Source organism: Daucus carota, chromosome 6 (genome assembly GCF_001625215.2).
Source record: "Daucus carota subsp. sativus chromosome 6, DH1 v3.0, whole genome shotgun sequence".
Lineage (NCBI taxonomy): Eukaryota > Viridiplantae > Streptophyta > Magnoliopsida > Apiales > Apiaceae > Daucus > Daucus carota.
In genome coordinates this window covers 30,707,994-30,734,224 of record NC_030386.2, presented here as the reverse complement: position 1 = coordinate 30,734,224, position 26,231 = coordinate 30,707,994, and the positions used below count along the sequence as shown (strand labels likewise).

The window sequence follows — 26,231 nt, the reverse complement described above, 5'->3', positions numbered from 1 at the left end:
TCGCGACACTGTGTTGTTTCTTAGAGCTCCAGGACAGTGGGTTTCGACCAAGATAAACAATATAACCAGTTGTTGAGACATAGTTATCACGGTCGCCTGCCCAATCCGCGTCACTGAAGGCATGCAATTGTAAAGGTGAGGCACTATGAAGCTTTATACCATGATGAGAGGTACCAACAGGATATCGAAGTAACCGTTTTAGAGCGACCCAATGAGAATCTGTAGGTTGATGCATATATTGAGACAATCTGTTGACAGCAAAGGCTACATCAGGTCTGGTGGAGAGAGATATTGCAGGCTACCGACTAAGGCTCGATATTCTGTAGGATCAGGAAGAACAGAACCATCATGGAGAGTAAGTGGGGGAGAGGTGATCATGGGAGTGGGAACAGGCTTAGCATTAGACATGTTGGACCGTTCAAGAATATCAAGAATATATTTTTGTTGACTAAGAAAAATACCATCATTTTGGAAAAGAACTTCAACCCCAAGAAAATAAGATAAAGTTCCTAAGTCTTTGAGAGAAAAGCGCAAGGCAAGATCAGAAATAAAAGACTGAAGTAGTTCCGGGGAAGGGCCAGTAACAATAATGTCATCCACGTAGACCAAAAGATGGATTACAGAATTTTGAGAATTGTAGAAAAAAAGAGAAGGGTCAGCGACAGAGTTGCGAAACCCATATTTTATAAGGTAGGAACGGAGCTCTTCGTACCATGATCGTGGTGATTGTTTAAGCCCGTAGATGGGTTTAAGGAGCTTACAAACATAATTGGGATAGTTTTTGTTAATGAAACCTGGAGGTTGCGACATGTACACATCTTCCGTGAGGGTACCTTGGAGGAAAGCATTATTGATATCGAGTTGGCGAAGAGACCAACCTTTACTAACAGCAAGAGAAAGCATGAGACGAAGAGTTGTAGGTTTTATAACCGGACTAAAGGTTTCTGTGTAGTCAATCCCCGGCCGTTGGTGAAATCCCTTAGCAACGAGCCGAGCTTTGTATCTTTCAATGGAGCCATCCGGGTTGTGTTTGATTCTATAAACCCATCTACATCCCACGACATTTTGGGAAGGGTGAGGAGGAACAAGTTCCCAAGTTTGGTTTTTAGTAAGAGCAGCATATTCTTCATCCATGGCGTTACGCCATTGTGGGTCTTTTAAAGCCTGAAGAATGTTTTTGGGTTCAGCGGAAGAATGTTGAATAGTGGCATGATTGACATACTTGGGATTTGGTTTGACAATATTATTTTGCAGCCTTGTGACCATGCGAGGAGCAGGTGGTGGAGAATTAGAAAAGGATGAGATGTCGTGAGTTGGACTGTTAGTGTGTAAATTATTGGCTGGTGTACTATTGGATTGAGAAAGAGATGTATTGAGTGGAGTAGAAAGAACAGGAAAAGAAATAGAGCACCATTTTTCCAAGTCAGTGATAGTCGTAGGAGTAGAGGAAGGACATAAGTCAGGGAAAGGAAATTTTTTATCAACAAATTTAACATGCCTGGAGGTATATATTTTGTTTGAAGTAGGATTTAAACAGTAGTATGCACTTTGTGTCGGTGAATAGCCAACAAAGATGCATGGAAGAGAGCGTGAATCAAGTTTGTGAGTTGTATAAGGACGCAACCAAGGGTAACATAAACAACCAAAATTTTGTGACTTATGATAATTTGGAATTTGGTTGAAAAGTTTTTGAAATGGGGATTTGTTTCGAAGAGTGGGTGTAGGAAGTCTATTAATTAAGTAAGTCGCAGTAGAGAATGCATGTGGCCAATATTTGAGGGGCATTTTAGCATGAGTGAGTAGAGAAAGGCCAGTTTCAACAATATGTCTATGACGACGTTCAGCAAAACCATTGTGTTCAGGTGTATGAGGGGGGGATGTGAGATGGGAAATTCCATTATTCGAAAGAATGGAAGAGAGTTTAAGATATTCACCACCATTATCAGAATAAAGTTGTAAAATGGGACGTTTGAATAATTTTTCAACTAATGCACGAAAACGTTGAAAAATAATACATGTGTCAGATTTTCTTTTTAAAGGATAAAACCATATATATTTTGTGAAGTGATCAACAAAAATAATAATACGAATATGCATCATGAGAGGGAACAGGAGAACACCATACATCTGAAAATATAAGTTCAAGAGGTGCATGAGAGATAAAAGATGATGTAGAAAACGGTAACTTGTGACTTTTATTCATATTGCAGGAATTACAATCTGATATAGAAAAATCTGAAATTTGCAAAGCAAAATTGGAATTTAAAGTTCTAAGAACTGATAGTGAGGGATGCCCAAGGCGATGATGCCAATCATGAGCAGGGGTAAAGATGCTGGAGCAGACTTGTGGGGAGATAGGTTGCCACTCATAAATGCCATTTTTAGTTGGTCCCCGGAGAAGAATTGTCCCTTGTGAAAGGTCCTTAACACGAAAAAGATTGGGTAAGAACTCAACACTAATATTATTATCTTCACAGAATTTGGAAATAGAGAGGATGTTACGAGAAATGGTTGGAATATGTAAGACGTTGGAAAATTTAAAAGTAGAAGTAGAAGTAGAGTGAGAAAAAGAACCAGTGTTTAATATAGGCAGGGATGACCCATCACCGATTATAAGCTCTTCAGTGCCATCATACGGAGCGTGGAGTGAAAGATTGTTGATGTCATTGGTCACATGGTGCGAAGCACCGCTATCTAAGAGCCAGGAAGAAGATGGAGTGCTCGTAGATACCATATGAGCTTGTGGTGCTTGAAATGATGACTGCGGACCCTTTGGAAAGGCCTTGGTGAAAGTAGGAGATGGGATTTGAATAGCAGGGAATTGAGTCTTGAAGGCTGGACATTGGCTTAGAACATGCCCTTGAACACGGCACCACTGACATTTGCCAAGAAAAGGGCGAGGAGATCGTGATGGGTGTTGATTGCGAGGAGTTGGAAGGAGAGCCGGGGCAGGAGGAGACCATTGAGAATTATTTCGTGTGTTGGTAGATGGCCAGTACTGGGCAGCAAGAACTGTGGCTGGTAATGGGGTGGGCTGAGAGATAGTTTTGGTGGCGAGTTCTCGAGTTATGAGTTTCTCATGAAGTTCCTCAAAAGAGATGGATGTATCTCGCGCATTTACTGCGTCAATTACAGGTTTATATGTATCATATTCAAGGCCTTGAAGAACCTTGTCAATGATATCTTCATGATCCATCGGCTTTCCCATCGATGCCAAACGATCTGTACATGTTTTGATAGCCTGCATATAGTCGGGGATGGATTGAGTGGTTTTTGTGATACTAGTGAGGTGGTCCTTAATTTGTTTAAGGTGTCCACGTGATGGGTTGGCATATGTTTTGGCTAAAATCTCCCATGCTTCATGAGATGTGGCTGTTAGTGAAACAAGTGGAACCAGGTTCTGTGAGAGAGTACCAACAAGAGCACCAAATACAAGTCGGTCTTGGCGAAACCAAGTGAGTGCAGCAGGATTGGGTGTGGTGGTGGTGTTAACGGTGATGGAGGTAGGAGGAGAGGGATAGGTTCCATCAACAAATTTGTATAAGTCATAACCCAGGAGAGTAGCCTGAAGTTGGGTTTTCCAAGCTATGTAATTGGTAGGTGTTAGTTTTATGCAGTTTTGAATTTGAATGAGAGTAAAAGGTTTCGTAGGATCACTGTTGTTGGGAATGAGAGCTTGAGTTTCAGTGGCCATGGTGGTAGAGGGAAAAAAAATAATAAATAAGGATCAAGTCACTCTTGATACCATGTAAGTGTTGAAGGCTTTTGTTATTCATATACAATAATAGAATTGCCTTTATATAGGCTACAGGAGATATACGTGAGCTACAAAACAGCGCCAAAGATAACTATTACAACATATATACACAGCTACAATCTCTGACTAACTAAGCTAGATAAGGTTACATAAACAGAATAACAAAACTATAGTTATCACAATTATCTCTATGATTAATCCTTTACATAGTTCTCATACTAATATAGAAGTAATATATTTCTCATACTAATATGATTGTGTTGATCGAATCCTAATTTCTCTGTCATTTTGGCTAATAGGTTCAGGCCAAGCTTGATGAGCTTGATAAAGGAAAGTACACTGCAGATGATGTGATTAAGGATTCAGAGAACGAACTGCAATTTGATTCTGAGAATAGGGACGGAGCTTATGAAAAGTTCGGGGAACTGTTCTTCAATTGCCTTGAATTCACATTTTAAAAAAAGGGTTATATATCAAACAAACCACATATTACGTCAAAATATCTCATTTTAGCCATCAATCTCATCGGAGACTCGTTTAAGCCACTATAAACCAAATATACATCCTTTTACCCACTTCACTATTCATACCTCTTTACTTAATCATTTATAAAAAATCAACACTTTGTTTTTTTACTTCAAAACCACTTCGAATACCCTTGTAATTGTCTCTAGTATTTATCAAAATAATTTGGAATTAATAAAACAAGATAGCTATGTATTTTAAAAATATATTTAGTTATAAATATCTATGTTTATATGATCACCCTAACTATGTTTCTTTAGAAAATTTTAAATTATTTTGATAAATATTAGAGACAATTACGAAGGTAATCGAAGTGGTTTTGTAGTAAAAAAACAAACGGCTGATTTTTGATAAATGATTAAGTAAAGAGGTATGAATAGTGATGTGCGTAAAATGGTATATATTTGATTTATAGTGGCTTAAACGAGTCTCTGATGAGATGGGTGGCTAGAGTGAGATATTTTGACGAAATGGGTGGACAGTTTGATATATAACCCTTTAAAAAAAATTGCGCTAGAATCTAGAAATATTTAATTAAATTTCAAATTATATTAAAAAATCTTGATAAAAAATTATATCAAAAATGATTTTAAATTATGTCTAAAAATCTTGTGATGTTTAAATAAAAATATTTAAAATTTATTAAAATCTAATTATACATCATTTGAGATCTTATAAGATGACTTTTATAAAAACTTTTGAAATATTATTCAATATCGATCCGCGCTAAATAGTAAACTTAAATCTGAATCAATTATATGATATGTTATCCCAAAAATTCACTTCGCAGAAAAAAAATCAAAATCATTTACATATGTTAGAATTCCAACATTATTATTAGTTATTAATCTGAAAAAATATTAATCAGGCACAGCTCCGAATATACAATTTAAATGCTTTTTTATTTAATTTCCATACCATTTATTATGTTTATAAGAAACTACTATTTGTATTTATCTAACATCAATATAAAAAGATATTTTGAAATTTGATTTGTTAACTTAAAAATTGGAGAAAATACTTGAAAAATGATACAAATAAATATAAAATAAACCTTAAGTATATGTATTTCATTAAATATTCGTGAAATCTTGTTATGAATTTACAAAATTATTTACAATCAGACAATATATTTGTAAAATCAGAATTAATTCCCTAATATTGGTTTAATATTCAATTAATTTCTTTTTTCCCAAATTAAGTAAATGAAAGTAATATTACCAATCAAAAATATATACAATATACTAATATTGGAATATACCAATATGATTGCAATTGCTGTGACCCTGCATAATAAGGGAATAAAGTGCACTTTTGCAGTTGTTATAAAGAGAAACAAATCTATAAATTTCAGATCGATACACACATTTTATTTTACTGCTTAAGGAAAAATGAAAAGCGATTTTATCCATTAAATGACGTCTTTTACATATCTATCTACATCGATACTATCTATGCTATAACAACGAGTACTAGTACTATTGCTGCGGCTTATTAAAATAATAATTTTATTTAAAGAAAATCAAAAAGCTTGTTCTCGTAAATATATTAGCTCTGACCCGATTTTGTTTTTTGGATCTTGGTTTTAGACGCCTCAGTCAAAAGGGTCTTCTCTCAAAATCTGTGTTCGAGCTTCTGGTAAATCTCCTTAATTTTTTTATGGTTCTTTTTCGATTTCTTTTATGGTTTGTATTGATTTTCTATTGTGGGGTTTGTTGAATTACTGGGTTAGATCGAAAAGATTGGATCTTTGTGATGTATCTCTATGATTTTAAAGTGGATTTTAAGGTGTTGATGCTGATCTTGATGGGTTTTGTTCATTGTATTGTGTGATTCTTGTTTCTTAGGTTTAATTTGTATTAGATTTGCAATCTTGATGCACATATGATATGCATGTGTTATGTGTGGGTGTGTATGTATTACTCAATGAATTTCTGCAGCTACGTAAAGACTTGTTGATACTTGCTAGTTGCCATGTGTGTTTATAATCCAAACTAAATTTATAGTGGAGAAAGGTAGTGCAGAAAGCACCTATAGTTCGTAATTGCAGACATCGATATGATAATGATTTCTTTGGTATTGAAGTTCTGTTTGTGCTGCATACTGAAATTAGAACGGGGAAAACAAATATAATATGAGTAAATTGACGGATACATTAGGTTTCATGTATTATATCATAAATTAGCAATTGCCAATTCGAATATGTGTGTAGCAATAGCATGCATATTTTTTAGAGGTCTTGTGGCTTGAAAGTTGAAATAGAAGTTGGTTATATGTACATATTATTCTTCTGGTAGTAACTTTGAAGTTCATTGTAAAGCTATTCTTGTCATCATTACATGAATGCTAATTTTTGTTTTTGATAATTGTACCTGAGACAGATATTGGGATCTTCCAAGGTTATTAAAAAGAAGCTTTATGGATTCTACAGAAACCGAGTTGGCCCATGTTTCTGTGGAGGCAACAACAGAAGGAAACATCTCGTTGCACAAGGAAAATGGGATATTGAACCCGGACTCAGGTATAACATTTGGTTCGCATGGAACGGAGGAGACTGGTAAAAAGGCTGTGAACAATTTGCCAGAAAATGGCATCCCTAAGAATGCAGTTGATGAATGGCCTGAACCTAAGCAGATCCACACCTTTCATTTGGTCAAATATCGGTTGTATGATGACCAAAAAACAAAATTCCTTCTTGATCAGGCTGATAAAGAGCTTAAAAAGATCAATCAAGCTCGTTATCTGATCACCGAAAAACTTAGAGCAAAAAGAGTGAGTAATGGTGTTTTTTTACCCTTTTTTCCCCTTGGGTGTTACTGCTTACTAATACAATCCTCATAAAAGCATCTAGTTGAACTTTGTTAACTATTTATTACTTTACCTCCCTTTCCTTGCGTTAATATTTCATATTGTGCTATCTTGCTAAACAGTTTTTGTAATATATATATATATATATGGAAATCCACTTTTGATATGCTCGGATGAAAGAGAAAAAATATGGTTGTTGAATGAATTAGGTAACATTTTCTGCCAGTAATTATGACATTTGTTGCAGGCTGATCGAGCCCAAGTGATTTCTCAGTTAAGGGCTCTTGTTGATGAAAGTAAGCAGTTCAGGCAAATCATAGATGAGAAGAGAAAGGAGATAGAACCTTTGCATCAGGCTTTAGGCAAATTGCGCAGTTCGAACACCGGAGATAGAGAGAGGAGCTTTATATGCTCTTCTGAGGAAGAGCTAAACAATGTTGTAAGCACAATTTCAAGCCCTTTTAACTTCTGCAAGGTCACCTCTTGTCACGTAATGTAGTAATCACAGCTTCAAGTTTTGTGACAGCTCAGTGCCTCCAGATCGTATCCTGTGCTCATCTAATATTATCCCGTTTTTCGATAGCATAGAGGTTGGAGTAATCTTTGAAATTTAATCATTTTAATGTCTCTTTTTGGACTGTTGTGTAATGTAGATCAAGAGTCTACAATACCGCATTCAACATGAGAGCATTCCTTTGTCTGAAGAGAAGCAACTAATTAGAGAAATCAAACAGCTAGAAGGGACACGGGACAAAGTTATTGCCCATGCTGCTGTTAGGGCTAAGATACAGGATTCACTTGGGGAAAAGGAATCCATTCAAGACCAGGTTAAGGTGAGGGATTCATTATAAATACGTTTAACTCACGTTATACTTTATTGCCTGTAGAATTATGTTTAAGTTCACTTTGAACTTTTATGACTCACATTATTTCTTTTCCAACCTAATATGGTGTGTTGATCTTGATATTTATGTCATATTAGCTAATAGGTTCTGGTCTGGACGGAGTTCGAAAAGAGAAGAAAGTAGTTCAGGACAAGCTTGATCAGCTGGATAAAGAAAAGGAGGCCATAAATAAGGTGATCAAGGATTTGGATGCTGAGATGGACCTTAATACAGAGAACAGGGAGAAGGCTTATGAAAAGATTCGGGAACTGAGAAAACAACTTGATGAAGGGGTCTGTTCCTAAACTCTTAACAAGTTAACATACTGCTACAAGTTACAACTCTTCTGTCATCTATATAATATAATTATTGCATATCTTTATACTGCCATGTTATGCTAATCTTTTAAACCGAACCAGTTCAATAATGATTATGCAAAAATTGTGCAAATTGTGTTGATAATTAATTGAGAAAGTTGTTGAAGGAATCTAAATATTCATAATGGCTGATTTAGATGTGTACTGTCAACTGTCAAGTATATTGATTGTCTTACCTGGTCAAAGCAGAGTTGTAATGTTTTTTACATTTGTGTTTTGAGACATGGTATATATGTCCAATGATGTATTTTAAATGACATGAGTTGAGTTATCATTATAACTTCTCAAACGTAAGCTTGACTGTGAATGTCATGGAATTGAATCAAAGTCAAATCTTTTGTCTTTTTGAAATCCAAACATTTCATAAAGGTCAAATTCATCATTTGAAATGAAATTGTAGTTCTGAAACATATCATTATTGTTTTTGCATATCTTCTATCTTTTATGGGCATTTTGTCTAAGATATTTAAATTATCGAACAATTATAAAGAGTTTCTTTAAGGTTTTAAAAAAGGGACATGATTGTACACATCTAGCTGCTTTTTCAGAATTTAATTGCTGCCCCACCCGATGGTTTTATTTTTGTCAGGATTTCTGCATTTGCTATCAGTTCTAACAGCTAGCGCCTAGCGGCATCAATCAAGGACTTTGAATAGTCATCAGACTTTTGTTTACATTTGTAATTTGTTGTCTACTTGGCCTTAATTTATAAGACTGCTGAATTTAGTTATCTAAGGTGTTCTTAAGACATCTTATACAATCGTTCAAGTAGGAAAATATTTTAAAAACTTAAATCAGATAAATGGAACTAACTCTTATTATTTCTCACTTAAAATTCATATAAGATTATTTTATTTATAAAATTTTAAAAATTATTAAGTTTTATCCTTTTTATAAATATTTATTGAGCCTGTTGAGCCTGTTGTAATTAATTAAAGGGTTCAACATGACACTGTTAAAAGATGCATTGAATGCCTAATTTCGCCTAAAGGGTGGCTAGGTGACAAAGTACTGTTGCCTGGACACTATGGAGATTAAAATCCACAAAGCATCACCTACCCTATTAAAGTTTAAGACCAAGGCAGGCTGGACGCCTACCTATAATCTATTGCCTTCTGCTTAGGCATCGGTTTGAGTCCTTGACAATTATGAAAGTAACTTCCCTTGTACAGTATGTCATTTTCTTCAAAAACAAAGCTCTAATTGGTGTTCATTGGCATATTTAGGTCTCATTAATTTTTCTCAATGCCAAATTGAACATTTGAATTGTGTACTTTTGTGTTTCGATATTTGCAAACAACCCATTTTTCAAATATATTCATATATATGTAAAGGTATGTTTCTAACACACGCCGCGCCAGCAAATCATCTTGCCGTTAAGGAAAATTTTGGAATTTGTGTCATGTATTTTTACAGGCACAGGAGTTCAACACTCTGTTACTATGTGCTAAAAAATTGTATATTTTGAGATTAAGTGGGAACGATGATGATAGAAGTATAATTGATGAGTACTTAAAATTTAGTTACTCTGCCTGTGTTGTGTGCTTGGGGGGGGGGGGGTAAATAAACATAAATATTGGATCTTTTGTCTTTTTTTTACTAATTTCTTTAGTCTGTGTTGCAACTGTAAATACATGCTGTACCAATTATTACACATTTGTTATTTGGTATTGTCACTTTGTTTTTTTAAGCTAGGTGTTCTGTGAGAACTTATATCAACCTCTCAAATCTTTGCAGAATGCTCCTTACTACCAAAATCGTACAACCTTAAACAAGGCCAGAGAGCTTGCTGCAAGGAAAGACGTCGAAGGTCTTCAAAATCTTGCTGCTACAGAGGTTTGCTGACTTGTACTCACACATATTTTAATCTGTTGTAATGAACACATCTGCTGGTCAACAACCCAAAAATCCATCTTACTATACAGTTTTCAATTTTTTTTATTAGGTTGAGACTTTTATGTCCCTATGGAGTACTACCAAGGCATTTAGGGATGATTATGAGAGAAGAATTTTGCCAAGTCTAGACATGCGTCAAATGAGTAGGGACGGACGAATGAGGAACCCTGATGAGAAGCCATTAGTGGTAAGGGAGAATTTCCCTATAGCTGAAACTGAAAGAGTGGTAAAACCACAACAGAAACCGCTGAAGGAAGATTCCAATACTTCAATCAACCAGAAAGAGAAAAGTGCGAAACAACAAAAAGAAACAAGTAAAGTGCCAGATTCTGAAATTACCGTAGCAGCAACTGTTGTGAAAGATGAGTTTGAAAAGATAGAAAAAGATCCTCTTCCAGTGATAAATAAAGTTGAAAAGGATCCTCTTCCGGTGAAAAATAAAGTTGACGAGGCTAAGCTGAAGGAGTTAAAGAGAGAGGAAGAGATTGCTAAGGCTAAGCAAGCCCAGGAGAGAAAGAAGAAATTGGCAGAGAAAGCGGCAGCGAAAGCAGCTATAAAAGCTCAAAAGGAAGCTGAAAAGAAACAAAAGGAAATCACTTTTCTTCCATCATGTTTCAAGGTTATCTAATCTATAAAATTCTTGAATTTGAAATGATTCGATTTCTGTTCTTTATTTCCTGCAGAATCGCGAGAAAAAGGAGAAGAAGAAAGCTGGAGCTTCTGCATCTGTGGAAACTGAGGAGCCAACTGAAGCACCAGAAGATGTGGTCGGTGAAACAGAAACTGCTGATGAGGTCAAAGCTGTGCCAAAGTCCAAGGAAAGAAAAGAGAAAATGGCAGTGAGACAGAGGGGTGGAGGGCGAGCAAAAGGTCCCGATTCTCTTCCTAAGATCATACTCAAGAGGAAGAAAGCAACAAACTATTGGGTTTGGGCTGCAGCTCTTGCCGCTATTCTAGTTGTGCTGCTTTCGGTAATGGGATACTATTATCTGATGTGAAGACCCATATCTGATGTGAAGACCCATAGTCGGAAGTCCCCACAGATATAAAATCAACAATGAACCAAATTTTATTTTGGTGACAGAAGACAGTGAGGTTAATAATATAAAAATGTACTTTGGATCTAGTTATATTTTGGAAGACAGGTGAACATCAAACTCTTAGTATTTGCTTTTGCTATAGATCGGATAGTTGGAAACAGCTGAGGAAGCAAAAATACATGTTTTGTAGTTCAAAGTTTTGATGTGTGAAAAATTTCTTGTTTTCTTATCACTGATAGTGTGGGATTTGTACATACATGATCGAGTCTTAGCAGATTGAAAAAATAATGGGCCTGTTTGACGACGACCTCTTTTTAAAAATAAGTTCTTTATTTTTTTAAAATTATATTTTTTGATAATTGTTTTGAATTTAAATATCAAAGAGGTGTTTTATATTCGTTTTTTGAAGAAAAAAATATACAGTTTTATGTAGTTCATAAATAAATTTTTATTTTTTAAAAATAAGGTTAACCAAAAATATGGAGTATATGAGGGCATCTCCGATGGAAGCAACCTATCCATAAAACTGATAATTTCATCTTCCTGGCAATTTTTAAATAATATTTCTCCGAAGTACTATTCGTTTATAATATCATCATCCAACAATCTTTTGGGGGTGAATAAAAATAAAAAATAATGGCAGATCAACTTTCTCTAGCAACCTTGAATGCACGGGCAAGTTATGTTTATGACCTCGAGTTTGAACATTTCATAAATCTGAAAAATACTGGTTCACCTTGAATCTATAGTCAAGCCAGAACTCTTGTATTTCCGTGTTATGTACTATTTAGATGAGCAAAAAGATCTTCTTTTTTTAAAAAAGGCGAATACATGAACAGCATTTTTATTCATTACAACACCATATTTTCTTCTTTTGTCAAGTCCAACATCATATTTTCATGTTAAGTGTGAAATAAATCTCCAACTCTATATTTCTGAAAAGGAAGTTACAGTCTTGAATCCATGATTTTCTGGAAGAGGGCCATTTCCCGGCCGGACAGAAATGATCACGTCCAAACCTGAAAATATTTAGACACTTGAGTGTTTTAAAGGACGGATAATTACCAATTACTTTATGCCTGTTATTGAAGAAATAATACGATGCTACTTGTGTCTACTCGTTTCAGAATAAAATCTATAGATTAAGAAGAACATATTACCTGCTGCCTTTGCAGCTACACCTTCTTGATAGACATCAGTAACAAACAATATATCTGATGGCTTATGCACTCCAAGATATTCTGAAATTTCTAGATAACTTTTTGTTTCTTTTTTGTTCCTTTCAACAACAAAAATTTCATAGTTTTAGTAAATAGTTTCAAGAAAAACAACGAAGCACTTCTCGCAGATAGATACTGATGCATGGAACAATAGTTACTTACCCCACAGTCGTGTCAAAGTATCCACATAAGTACTTTCTCAGGTCACCATAATTTGTGTAACCAAACAAAAGCCTCTGTGCCAATCTGCTACCACTGGAATATATGTACACCTGAGAAAGATAAGAAGATAGAACATTTGTTTTAAACTAGCAAATTGCGATGTGTGTTGTCATGTGGCAACTCAAGCATGCATGTGGCTGTTGCAAGAAAAGTATTTGCTGGATTCATGTAAATTAGGGGATCTGAAGTACTGAAGACATCAGAAAAAGTGGAATGAAATCTGTTTAATCTAACAAGGTTATGGTAAAGGATTATACGTTCCAAGTTCGATGCTCCTTGCTCCTTGGAGGCAACTTTGTTGTAGAAGTGTTGGCCCTTCACTATAAAACGGATGGAAATCCTAGATAAGGCAAGCCACACTCAGGAGAACCCAGCTCAGGCTATTTTGGGAATTAGTTGCAAGCAAGGTCATGGGGCTACCTCACAAGGAATAAGTAAATGTGTATAAAATTGATATTGTTTCTATTACATTATCTTCCAAAGTATGCTGGCTAACAGACTACAGCAGGAATGCATGAGTAACTCGCTGCTCTTCCACTTATGTGATAAAATGCACTCTTCGCAAAAATGATGTGTGCAGTTGACACGTCCAGCCAAGGTGAGGCCCATCCTTCGTGTGTGGACTTCTAGGCACTCACTTAGGCGGGGCAGTAAGGTCCCTGCCTAGGCGCACTCATGAACAGATAAGCAGTGCCTTAATAGTTATAGATATATACACTATACAAAGAAATATAGCCCATCTACTCTGCCTCTAAAAATAAAACTCATGATCTTGAGCACTAGAGATAAAAAGAGAATATGTCAGATGCATCCTATTGAGTACCACACCAATGATATCATCTTTTTGAAAGTAATCACGGAAAATATAAACATATCCACATCACGTGCAGAAGTAATTAAGCTAACTACAATGCAGTTTACTTTTGTAAGACTCACTAAAGTAGATACGCAGGCCGTTTCCAACAACTCATCATTCTGTAATGATCGATGATTCTCCATGCCTGTTTCCTAGCGCCCCCCTCCAAACATATCATTCTGGACATGTTTCTTCCAAACCATAGTATTGCTCTCTAATAGTTTACTAATTATGTGAAGTAATCGAATAAAAACAATAGACAATTAAGAAGTGATACTGACCTTGATTCCCAGAGCATGCCACTTCTCAAGAGCCTCAGGTACATCATCATAAACTAGGCCTTCAATTTCGCTTTTATGAAATCCAGTTCTCCAGATATGACCCTGCATCCTAAGATGTTAGTGATATTCTTAGGATGCCATTTGCAAGAATATGTAAATTGCTTACTTGTAATTGTTTCAAGGAAGTAATTTTCCTGTCAGCTTTTATCATTGCTTCCACATTAGCAACCAAAGCTGCGACTACCTCTTCTTTTCCTGCACCATCAGGTGGAATGGGCACGGCACCTACTATTCCCTGCTTGAGGTCATCTTCGACCTGCAGAATAGAACACAAAATGCTATTACTATTTAAGATCCTTTAAAGGAAAATTGCGGACTCTAGCCAACACATGAAACTAGAACGAAATTAACTGAATGGTGAACAATTGGTATCCACCACTTCTTTTTGCAGGAATTCACAAGTTCTGCTGATCAGCTTAATAAGGTATATCAGTTTTACGCATCAGTACAAAATTCTAGCAGTACGACAGTAACTATGATGATGAAAACTCTATCAAATCAGAGAATCAAACAGAGGAGAGATTTAATTTATTCATTTTAAGTCAAAATCACAATAAATCGCAGTGAGATTGAACATAATTGACTAAAAGAATGGATACTGATATCAGGAACAGAAATTGAACCAACTTCACAGAGAGGACAACCCAGAACTCCAGAGTGATGCAACTACTCCAAATTTTATGTGAGCTGTATCAATGGATAGGCACATCCTTCAATGTTTATAATAGATTCTACACAGCAGGCGATAGTAAAGCAGCCCAGAGTAGCCTTTTCTTGTCATATGGCAAAAGCAGTGTGATTCTGACTTCTGAGTCTAATTATATAAACTATATCCAAGGCTTAAATAGCAGAGTCATTTCTTATTATATATATCTACATAAGTTAAATTATTTAGAACAATATATTTTCTTTAGCTGTGATGAGGTAATGCAAAAAAACACACCTGTGCACGTAACAGTTTGATATCGTCTTGAGTTTCTGCACTATCATATGTTGCATCTAAATGGTTCCCCACATTTTCCCGGGCATATGGAAAGAGTACATCAGTAACGAACGATATAGGAGTAGTGGTCCCTTCAATGTCCAGAACAATGCAACGCTGCAACACATTATGATATATAAGCAGATGAGGTAAGATTATGATGACTAATGCTTCCCTAAGCTTCCTAGAATACTAGAAACTAACATGCGAGGGCTCAATCCCATTGTTGGAGATTGCGCTTCCAGCCTTTACAGACATATTTACACTATGGTTAACATTTGATAGCCCTTTAAAACTTTGAATTGGACCATGACTAGGCGTAGAACAATCCAGCCCCAGCTGATGAAGTTTGATTGCAGCCTCAAAGAGATAATGGTAACATTCAGCCTGAAATAGTACACGATGAGCTGAGCACACAAAAAATAGAAATAATTTCTTAATGAAAATTGACATTTCTGAACTTGGTGTCTCAGCACGAGCAAATGTGGATTCTATCGTGCGCAAAGAAGAGACACATAATTAAGTTATATGAGTAATGAAGATTTTAACATTTAGGTCCTTGAAGAGTAATCCACTTGGCTAATTACGATATATTATAATGCTCTTGCAACTTTTTTATAAAATCCAATTATATTTAAAATTATAATCGTAACAATATCATCTGTACATAGCCTCCCTCCCAGACAAAGACTTTTGATGTCCAATATTGTGTTATGGTCAAACAAACCTGAGTTTTTGCACTAATCCAGGAGTCTCCCCATATATAAACACCATGGTTTCGCACAAGCACAGCTGTTGACTTTGGGTAAGCTTCAATCTGCAAACAAGTAAAAGTCTACTTCAGCCCCTATATTTTTTTCAACTTAATATACAGTTCAACTAAACTGTGACTACAAGCATCCTACATATTCTTTCTATTTCATTTTTCAAGATATATCTCCTCTGGAGATGAAACAAAGTAATACTTCTAGCGGTGATAAGACAATGACAAATAGATGATACAGTACTAACAAAAGGACTAAGTATAAACTATTAAGTTTTATGTCTCAACATTGGTACCTAATTATCATTCACATAGAAAAAAGAAATTGCAAAATGCATCTCTTCGGTTCAGACCAATTGCACTTTGTTACCTAAATTTTAGATAATTGCACAATGCACCCCTTAACACTTTTTGGCACCGCAGTTTGAGCCCTTTTGGCTCATTCCTGTCCATTTCGACCTATCACAGTGTAAATTAAAAGGGTGAAATAGACTCGACAATTAACTAAAATGACATGCTATAGAATCTTAAATCTATTTTACCCTTTTTATTTAACACAGTGATAGGTCAAAATAGACGAAACGGGCCAAAAGGATTCAACATGTGGTGCTAAAATATGTTTAAGGGATGCACTGTGCTTTACCTAAAGTTTAGGTAATAAAGTGTAGTTGGTTCAAACCAAAGGGATGTGTTTTGCAATTAACTCCTTAAACAAAAGATAAACATATAATAATTGACTCAACCATTTTCAAACATGTTCAAATATGTAAAGCTCCTAAACATCACACCACAGTGTTGATCACACAGCTGCCAAATCTAAAAAGACCATACCGCAGCAGCAAGAGATTCAGTAAGCTCCCGCTCCTGAGCAGTGTTTTCAATAATGGGAACCACGAGCTCATCGTAGTAGCCATGGCCCTGGATCCCTTTTATCATTTCCATATGGGTGATCTGCAAATAAGCGGCACTAATTGAGATGAGGAAACTAATTGTTGAGCGAAGGAAACTGTATCCAATAAGGCTATGTATGGTCCAAACTTCAAAATATATGCTTAGACTAGGACCACAGTATTCGGACAATCTAATTTCATACTTAGCCATTAAATTATCTCATGCTCATTTGTATTTAATCTGAAGACCATCTAGCAGGAGACTACTAATTCATCCTCTATTTGGAAGTAAATGATGATATATGGGTTTTGTTTTTTGCTAAATACTTCATGGAATAATCTTGATAATCAGCAGTGATAAGATACAATTGCAAGATAATCCTGCAAAAAAGACTGTCGTCCCAATTTGGTTTTTGAAAAAAAAAAAAAATTGAGGTGAAATACACAAGCAGAATTAACAAAAAGGCAGTTTTAAATTGGAGACTACTAATGTACAATTCGTAAACTTAATGAGAAGTATTATATGGAAATGAATTCAACTCTCTCTCCTCGATTAGAGGAGCTTCAAGCAACTTACACGGAACTCTTTAGCTAGCGGATTGATCATTGTCGCAATACAAGATTCCATCCCATGACTATGGATGACAGCGCCAGCATTACGCATCTCATATGCCTAAAGTCAAATAGAGAAAGGCTTAAACTTTAAACTACTCAAACTCACAAAATGCACAAGGCAATAACGGTTAGGATAAATAAGATCCTTAAAACAGGTCTAGAGGACATATTCATCGCTTGAAATATAGTTTAACGTAACTTGGCCAAAGTAATAGTTGAAAAAACAATAGTAACTAATTATCAGGCTGCACAATAATTAGAGTGCATTGAAGCAGGGGGAAACCCAGTAGTTTAATTAAGCTTAAGGTGATCTAGAAATTACTACAAAAGAAAAGCACACAAGACTTATGATATCCTTTCAGACAGACGAATGTCGGATTAAAAGTAACAAGAAAAAGGAACTTTGATAGCTATGTGGTCTAAGGATACACCCACAGGCCACAATGACACTTCTATTTCAACTTTTCTCTGCAGAAAAATAAACGCGTAAACAATTAAAATATTCAGAAGTGATATATTGAATGTTTACTAAAATTTCAGGGTACCCAATTCCGCACACCGGGCTAACCAAATTTCAGAAAAGATTCACTACCACAATTCATCACTGTGTCTGGAGGAAAAAAATCACAAAAATGACCAAGTAGATACATGGTACTCCAAATGTAAAATTACGAAAACTGATCGAGGATCATAACCTAGAGTAAAGCAACAAATTCCAAATTGATATCTCAGAAACAAAATAGAGTCAAAAGAATATTGAGTTGCAAGTTATATAGAATACCTTCATGAAAAGAGGAGCACAATCAGAACATTTAGGAGCTTTATGAGGGTAAGGCTTTGGTAAAGGCGAAAACAAGATAGACCCAGTTGAAGACAACACATACATATCTTCCTCCACCATTCTCTCCTTCTGCACACCTGCACACACATACAAATCACTTAAAATGCACTCATAAATCCAAACCTGAAAATTAATATTTTTAGGCCAGACTATTTCGAAATCCTGGTTCCGACACGTACCAGAAGGGGACATGAGGATGAGCTGTTGGGGCTTGGGAATACAATCATCGTGGACTTTGATAGTGATGCTTCCACCTGTACCAGACACCCATCCTAGTGTATAGAACTGACGGCACAGCTCTGTAATAAGATTCTTTGTTTCTTTCACTTGATTGCTTTCTAAGTACGCTTGTGTTAATGTTGCTGTCTTAACTCCGTTCAGGGCCGCCATGGAATCTCTCTGTGTGTATAGTGTATGTATAGGATTGGTGTGGATGACTGGGAAGAAGTGAATTGAGGCTGCGCTTTGCAGAGACAATTATTTTTTGTATGTGTGCTTTATTTTGGAATATTGGAATTTAATGTTTTTTGTGTGAGTGATTGTGTTAACAAGGCGGTGACTGAATTGCGTGATCTGATTGGTACGCGTGGCCAGGTGTTGATGATAAACTGTTGTTTTTGGGTGGGGTTTAGTGTAAGCATTAATCTTGCTGTTAGTCAAGTCAATTAGTTATGATTATTATTGGGATGTAGTAATTAAGGTGTTTAGGAAATCTGTGTTGAATTTAATTCTGTGGTCGATGAAATAAAAAGAGTATTTACACCACTAGCTGGATCCTGGATGGAGCAATAAAAAATTGTTATTTTTAGAGATTTCACATAATACAATCACACTAAATTATTATTTATAATACATAAAAATATAAATTAGATTGATGAAGGGCGAAATTAAAATCATCTATTAACTAATATATATAAAAATATGAAAAAATCATTTATATTGAGAAAACAATCAAATTTTTTAAAAAATATTAAAATGGAATAGATGGAATATATTCAATTTTTGCGGAGATTATATTTATTAATTAATCAGATTATTCTCAAAATTGGCTCGGTAGAAATCGTTAATGTAAAAATCAGATTCAGAAAAAACCGTTTCGATCGATAGAATATTCAGCAATCGGAAAACTATCGTCGGCCTGCGTGCCCTTTTGTTCTATGCGCGACTCTATGGCCTGTAAATCCGTAAACACAGGGTTTAGCCCATATTCTGTAGGCCATAACAAAAATGGTTGGGGCTTTGGTACCACTGGATGCTATTCAATTAGTGGCCCAACCGGCTCAGTTGGCAGTTGCTAGGGAAAAAGATAAAAAGGAGAGCAAAGCTAACTACTATCACATTTTTTCCAAATAACGTCACTTACAGTCACAGATGATTAATTTTATTGGATAAAATATATTAAAAAAATTATTATTATTATTAATGAAATCAATCATGTTTTGCTATATAAATGTAAACAAAGAACATATATACCAGAAATCTCCGTCTTCCATAAATTTTTTAACAGAGACTATCTGGTTTTAGCACATACATGAAACAGCAAAAAAGTATCACTTTCTCTACTTCATTCTACCCATCAGCCTTATTTCAATTCATATGTTACACTTTTTCGGTGCAAGTTACATTTGGCCACTCTACTACCGTTCATTTAACGAATCTGATAGGCTGAAACCAAGACAGAAATATCAAATCTGATTGCAGAGGAAATTGAATAAATGAAAAATAGCAATGGCAAAAATTGTATACTCACTCTCTCCCTGCTCGAAAACCTCTCTTAATTTTAGCTACACTAACATGACCAACTCTAGCAAAACCTCAATATCCTATATCGCAGCACTTAAATACTTATAAAAAAAAAAAGAGGAGGAAAAATGTAAAGTATCAAGGGATTGTAATTGAAAAATGAAGAACAGATTTGACCTCCCTTTCTTGCCATGGGCTGATTAAAAACAAAATCACAATAAAACGCCAATTCTCAAAGAAATGTAAGCACAGACAAGATGATCTACAAAACAAAATTATTCCCATTCCTCATAAATCAAAACATAACATATAAAACTTGTGTATAGCCACAAACATTTGCACATAGAAGACTAATATCAACTGATATCATAAACACCTGAGTGAAACTAATTAGATCTCTCACTCTCCTTTAGGCTTATCATCAGCAGTTTCTGGCTTCTCCTTTGGCTTCTCCTTTGGCTTCTCAGCTGCCTTCTCCTTGACTTCTTTCTCCTTGGGCTTCCCTTTCTTTGGCTTCATAAAACAAAAACAAGAACAACAGGGGCACTGAAACAAGAACTTCATTTCTTCCCCTCTGTCAAGAACTCACTACACTGAATTTGTGTGCCTTTTTTTCTATACTTATTACTAAAATGTCTTTTTCTCAAAAATAATTGTGCATTACTTTATCATAGGATTCCTTGTCAATCAATTTTGCAACATTTTTGTTTTATTTTGCACATGAAGCAATTAAATCAATGTTTTAGTGGGGTTGGGTATGGGAAAAATGAATATCCATGCATGAGAAAAGCAAACTTTTTGTGGGACATGTTACCCACTATCATTGAATAAAAACAGGAAATCCCAACTGTTTCTGTCTCCACATTAATTTTACTCAGCTGGCACGCATAAATATATGCATATAGCCATATACACACGCAATTATTATGCACAGTAACAGAATTCTTTTTCCAGACTTGTCATGTTTCATCTGTCAAGAATTTACTTGTGAGTTGTGAGATACTGTATCTTTTATTATATTATAAACGGTTTTTCTATGGTGTGCCCATGGGCACATGCTAAGCGCGGAAAATTTTGTGCTTGGATCATTTTGATTGGCTCATATCTCATGATAATGATGGACCCCCCTGCAAATACACCAACCACACCAATCAAAATCTCTCAAATACAAAAATTTCCGCGCTTAACATATGCCCATGGGCACACACTAGCCAAACCGTATTATAAATTATTAAATAAATTCAAAAGTTTGGTATTTTTAAAATGTGACAGATGATCCATCTGAGAATTGACAGAAAAATTCAACTGACATTGAGTTTTTGAAAAGCTGTCAAATGGAGTATAGTATTTGAAAGCACCAAGAAAACAAGAATAAATACTTCCTAACCTGCAAACCCAGAAGGTTCTCAGTTAAAACTGCTGCATTGGGATTGTAAATCCAGAAGCAAGAGATTTCCATTTTGGACTTGTCTGTAAGTTCTAGAAAATTAAGAGGGCCAGTGGGCTTCTGCAGTAAAACCAGGCTTCAACATCCCCCATAATATAATTTGTCCAAGAACAGCAGATGGGGTCTGAAAATGGGAAATTGATACAGCCTATTTGTGGCCAAGTTTGGTTCTTTATGGCTCTGGACCAGTTTGTGGTCCAATTCATGATATTCTAAGACTCTGGGAAAACTGTGGTCCAACTAAAAGACTTTTTTGGCCTTGTGATTTGGTTACTGTGTACTTGTGTTATCTTTTTTACTAACTACAGTATTAAATACATGAAATAGTTACACTTGGTACATGTTTTTTATGATAATGCAAGAATTTTCAACGAGTCAAAGAGAGTGTTACTGTTCTTCATGTGCCATGTCTTTTCTAATGATTTCTGTTGAAAATGCGGTTGTCAAATTCTGCCACCTTGTCAGGTATAAGCTACATATAAAACGGTTTTTATATGGTGTGCCCATGGGCACACAATAAACACAAAATTTGATAGTTGTTTTTTTGTTTTGATTGGATTACACCCGTTTAATAATGATGCCCCCCATTCACACCAACCTCCCCAATCAAAACACACTAAATTTATGAGTTTCCGTGATTAACATGTGCTCATGGGCATATACTAGACAAACCTCATATAAAAAGTAGTAATAGCTTGAACAATGTAACTTCTCAACCAGTAGGCGCAAGTTGAATGATTGTGCTAAAATAGATGAAGTTATTGTCATAATTTACTATATATTAATAATTTTTGGTGTTAAAATAACTATAGGTCTCCAATGGAGGATTCCATCCTTATGTGACTCAATTTTGCAATTTTTGGACTGAGGAATGCAAAATGGCGCTATTACATTCTATTACATTCACTAGTGTGCTGCTGCTATATATTTGACATTTTAATGGGATAGCACCTAAAATCGAATCACTTTCCAAACCATGTTGACGCAAGAAATATTGTGCGCCCTGTAGTAATAAAATTGTGATGATAGTTAATTAGCAAAAAATAAAAATAAATGAATAAATAAATTGTAATGCTAGTTGCTAGTGATGTCTCGATCTCAAGACCCCCAATTTGGGTTAGTTTAGAAATCAGAGCTAGTTCAAATTGGGTCCTAAAGTAGAGGATTCTGCTATCTTTTGATTAAGTAAAATTTGCAGAGTCGACGCGTGCAGAGATGGAGTAAAAGGACTTATTAAATAAGATGAAGAAAATAGTAAGCCGCCCCGTGGCTGTGGTCCTCACTGCTTTCTTTTAATTTTCTCCCACTTGACTTGTCCCAGCTATCTTCTTGATCGCCATCATGTCTTTTTCACATTACTTATTAAACATTTCTATCCACCTGTTGAGTTCTCAGCTCAATTCACATAAATTACTTGTATTCTCATGACTTCCAAGATTCACAGCAAGCCTGCCGACAATAATAATTTACCATCGATCACGCTTGCCTTTACGGATGTTGAGGAAGGGGAGGATGTTTCTAGTCTTGGTTTCGAGAAAGGGAGTTGTAGAAAGAAGGAATCGGTGTTTTTAAATGCTGCCTATGGTAATGTGGTGCCTCCGCGGTGTCAGGTGGAGAGTTGCTGTGTTGATCTGTCGGATGAGAAGTATTATCGCCGTCACAAAGTGTGTCAACTTCATGCTAAGGCTCTTGTTGTTGGTCTTGCAGGAAAGCAGCAGCGGTTTTGTCAGCAATGTAGCAGGTTCGTTTCACCTGAGTCCTTTTTTTTTCTGCTGAATGCAAGCATGTTGTTGCCAAATGCCCTTGATAACTAGTCTTGCAATGATAAAATAGGTAACCGTTGGGGTGCAATGCTGAATATTAGTATGATTTCAGATGTTCTTATTTAATTCCAAATTTTGTAATGGATTGCTAGTAACCCGGTGACTTGTATTCTCACTGGTCAGCAGCACTAATTCTACAAGGATTCTAAAGAGCTACTACATAAGCACATGTAAATCCAGATACATATTGTAATTTTAGTACTGGAAAATATTGCGCAACTCACACAAAAGAGGATATATTCGCCTATTCTTCCACATATTGCAGTAATACTATGTGCAAGTATCGGCTACAATGTGCATATAGGTAGCAGTGTACTGATTGTAATCCAGTGCCTAAAAACTGTGACATTGCATTCAATATAGGTTTCACGAATTGACGGAGTTTGACAATGCAAAGAGGAGCTGTCGCAGACGCTTGGCAGGACATAATGAGCGACGTCGCAAATGTTCATCTGAATCTCACAAAGAAGGGTCAAATTCTCAGTTGAAGGATGGACATAGACAGGCTGATGAAAGAGGATCCGCTCTGTTAGAAAAACCATCTTCTGAAAAATATCTTCGCATATGTTGACAGGAACACATGCTTGCTCTCTTCTGTCACCCCATGACATAGCATTCGGTTTCACTGTCATATTAGTTTTATCATCAGATGAATAGCGGGTTAGTTGAGCTTTTGTGTATCTTGCAGCGTATGTGCTTGTGGCATTTAAGCTCTCTTCTTAACAATATTGCTACTAGTAAAATGTAAGCTCTATTCGGTTGGTAACTCGATTATAATTTTCACCAACAGATACGTGGTCACTGGAATATTTGTAGGCTGTTGATAAAGAAACTCCATCATTAAATGATCTATGAACTAAAATGAACTTACAAACTTAATCCGCCAGATGTTAATCTTTCACATTTCAGTCAGCATACATATGGGTGATTTTTTTAAAAAAAATTCTCTCTCTTTCTGCACGTTATATTGGATTAACGTTCTTGGGATGAATGCAGATACAGTTAAACCTTGATTAAGTAATATCCGATTTAAGTAATAAATATCGACGGTCCCAACTTGGGCCAATGTTATAAAGTAATATTTTCGCTAAAAGCATAAGATAATAAAAATTTAAAAATTCATTAAAGGCCCAGGTTATATGTAAAATAATAATTCATGAATTATATATATATATATATATATATATATATATATATATAATGTATATGAATTACAAAATTTAGATTTTTTAAATTATGAACATACAGTAGCTTGTTTCTTCTTTATATTAAGGTCAAAATTAACCTTATCTTTGACTTTATGTAAAGCATAAATAACTCTCGGTATATTTTGCACATGTTAAGGTACATATATACTCTATCTAGTGCATGTATGAATTTAGTTTTCACATATGATTATTTATTATAAAAGTAATTTTAAATTAAATACATTGCATGTGACTGATTCTTTTTTAAAAAAATAATGAATTATAATTTGTAAACATATAAAAATTCAATAAAATAATAAAATATTACTTTATCGATAAAGTAATAAAATATTATTATATCGATAAAATAATAAATTCGGTAAAGTAATATTTTTTGTCGGTCGCAGCAGTATTACTTTAAAGAGGTTTAACTGTAGATGAATTATAATCTGTAGAAAGCCTGAAGAAGCATGATGATATTGTGACAGAGAAAAAATTGAACAATTAAACATCATCACATTGCACCACATTATCACAAGCGCCTCTTCCACCACATTGCACCATACTATCACAAGCGCCTTTAATTGAAGGCCTATAAAGCACTGCCAAGCATCTCCAAGGGTGAAAACAAAAACTGTTAGCTAAAATATAATAAAATAATGATTATGTAAATTTTTACCTAAGGGGAAGGGTAGACACTCCAATGGTATTATGTATAATATGATAGCTAAAATTATACCTAAAAGGTTTGTTGGTTCAGCAAATATAGCCAATCAAAATATGGTTATCTATAATTTTTGCTAAGGGGAACATGGTTGGAGTCCAAAACCTTTACCTATTCTCTAAAATTTGACACCTAGATGCTACCTAAGTGCCATGTAGACAATTTAGCTAAGGGTTTTGTTCCCTTGGAGATGCTCTAATCTGCAGTGACTACTGCATACCTCCATGATATTAGGGACAATCTACGGGTGGAGTTGAAGGTTATTTTCCATCATCTCGGAGAGCATTTAATCAACAACGACAAACTTTTTCTTAGTTACATATCCAAAATACGTGCCTGATCGACGAAGCAGGTTTAAGCTTGTCTGAAGAGACTCTCACTCTCGGCCTCTCACTGACGTTTCTCAGAGATTTTTGAGCTTCTAAATACACAGTTTTATGTAGAAAAGGAGATTTTTCATTCATATACTCAAGAATTTTGGCAAGTGGCCTTGTTTCTCCTGCGCTGCAACGTTTTTCAACCAAGATGTTGCATGCACCTTTATCAGGTTGTACTTTTACCCCAGCTTCCAGCATATTTCTAAAGATCTCCATAACTTCATTAAAATTACCTGGAATAAATAATTATATTGTGCAGAACAAAATTATCTTGTAAAACTTTTGAATCATAAATAAAAGAGCAGAACGTGAGAATGATAAACTATAGCGTACTGAATACGGAAGTACTTTGTTAATTATTTGGATTAGGGTGTATAATAAATTTCAAATGAAAAAGGGCTTTTGGAGAACTTAAGGTGTGAAAGCAAGATGCTCCATAAAAACTGTGTGTGTATGACAATTAGAAGTGCAACCAGCTCCAGTTATTTTTTTTACAACTCCGTAGTCTGGTGGCCTCTTTTACTCTGTTGTGATCAAACAAAACCCTCGTATAAGTAATATGTGAAATAACTGTTGGAAGATCCTTTCCATTGCATCTGCTTCGGAAGAGGGTGCATTGATGATATCCTCTTCGCCTCTCCGGAAATATCAGCTTAGTAGTTTACTAAAAATGATCGTGCTGAAAACCTGTTAGTGACAGTAGCTTGGTTAAAAAACAACCGGGCCTTGACGCTTGTTCATAATCAGGTGAGATTTGTTGATATTAGAGTAACTTGATCTCCAACACTTATATGTTTCGCCTTGTCCATGTTTTTTGAACATGACGGCTAACATGGTCTCTAGCTTTCATAGCTTCAAGTTGAGATGCATACTTGTCACTCCGCTCGTCATTTGTGAATCTTCTTTCAGGATT

General features: G+C 35.4%; 3 protein-coding genes across 5 annotated transcripts; 2 read left to right on the top strand and 1 right to left on the bottom strand.

Moving 5' to 3' along the window:
• Positions 1-5,741: 5,741 nt before the first annotated feature.
• LOC108227654 (proton pump-interactor 1) lies at positions 5,742-11,519 on the top strand. Its single transcript, XM_064079348.1, has 8 exons — positions 5,742-5,920; positions 6,664-7,054; positions 7,338-7,529; positions 7,744-7,923; positions 8,073-8,267; positions 10,089-10,187; positions 10,297-10,837; positions 10,932-11,519. Exons 2-8 carry the CDS (start codon positions 6,701-6,703, stop codon positions 11,243-11,245), a joined length of 1,875 nt encoding a protein of 624 aa, XP_063935418.1. The 5' UTR covers positions 5,742-5,920; positions 6,664-6,700; the 3' UTR covers positions 11,246-11,519.
• A 560-nt stretch (positions 11,520-12,079) lies between these two features.
• LOC108227440 (probable bifunctional methylthioribulose-1-phosphate dehydratase/enolase-phosphatase E1 1) lies at positions 12,080-18,531 on the bottom strand. 3 transcript variants are annotated; one of them, XR_010284928.1, is made up of 13 exons: positions 18,197-18,520; positions 17,958-18,094; positions 17,139-17,234; positions 16,503-16,622; positions 15,636-15,725; positions 15,113-15,295; positions 14,870-15,025; positions 14,033-14,182; positions 13,867-13,968; positions 13,666-13,799; positions 12,670-12,779; positions 12,448-12,566; positions 12,080-12,306 (listed from the first exon to the last, which is right to left on the bottom strand). XR_010284928.1 is itself a non-coding variant. In XM_017402576.2 (12 exons), exons 1-12 carry the CDS (start codon positions 18,405-18,407, stop codon positions 12,215-12,217), a joined length of 1,566 nt encoding a protein of 521 aa, XP_017258065.1. In that variant the 5' UTR covers positions 18,408-18,531; the 3' UTR covers positions 12,080-12,214. The 3 variants fall into 3 exon arrangements, 2 of the variants coding, with proteins under 2 accessions (XP_017258065.1, XP_017258066.1); XM_017402576.2 differs by lacking the exon at positions 13,666-13,799 and having other exon boundaries at positions 18,197-18,531; XM_017402577.2 differs by lacking the exons at positions 12,080-12,306; positions 12,448-12,566 and having other exon boundaries at positions 12,669-12,779.
• Positions 18,532-22,514: 3,983 nt separating this feature from the next.
• LOC108227441 (squamosa promoter-binding protein 1) lies at positions 22,515-23,819 on the top strand. The gene is made up of 2 exons (XM_017402578.2): positions 22,515-22,948; positions 23,394-23,819. The coding sequence occupies exons 1-2, from the start codon at positions 22,632-22,634 to the stop codon at positions 23,599-23,601; spliced, it is 525 nt and encodes a 174-aa protein (XP_017258067.1). The 5' UTR covers positions 22,515-22,631; the 3' UTR covers positions 23,602-23,819.
• Positions 23,820-26,231: the final 2,412 nt, after the last annotated feature.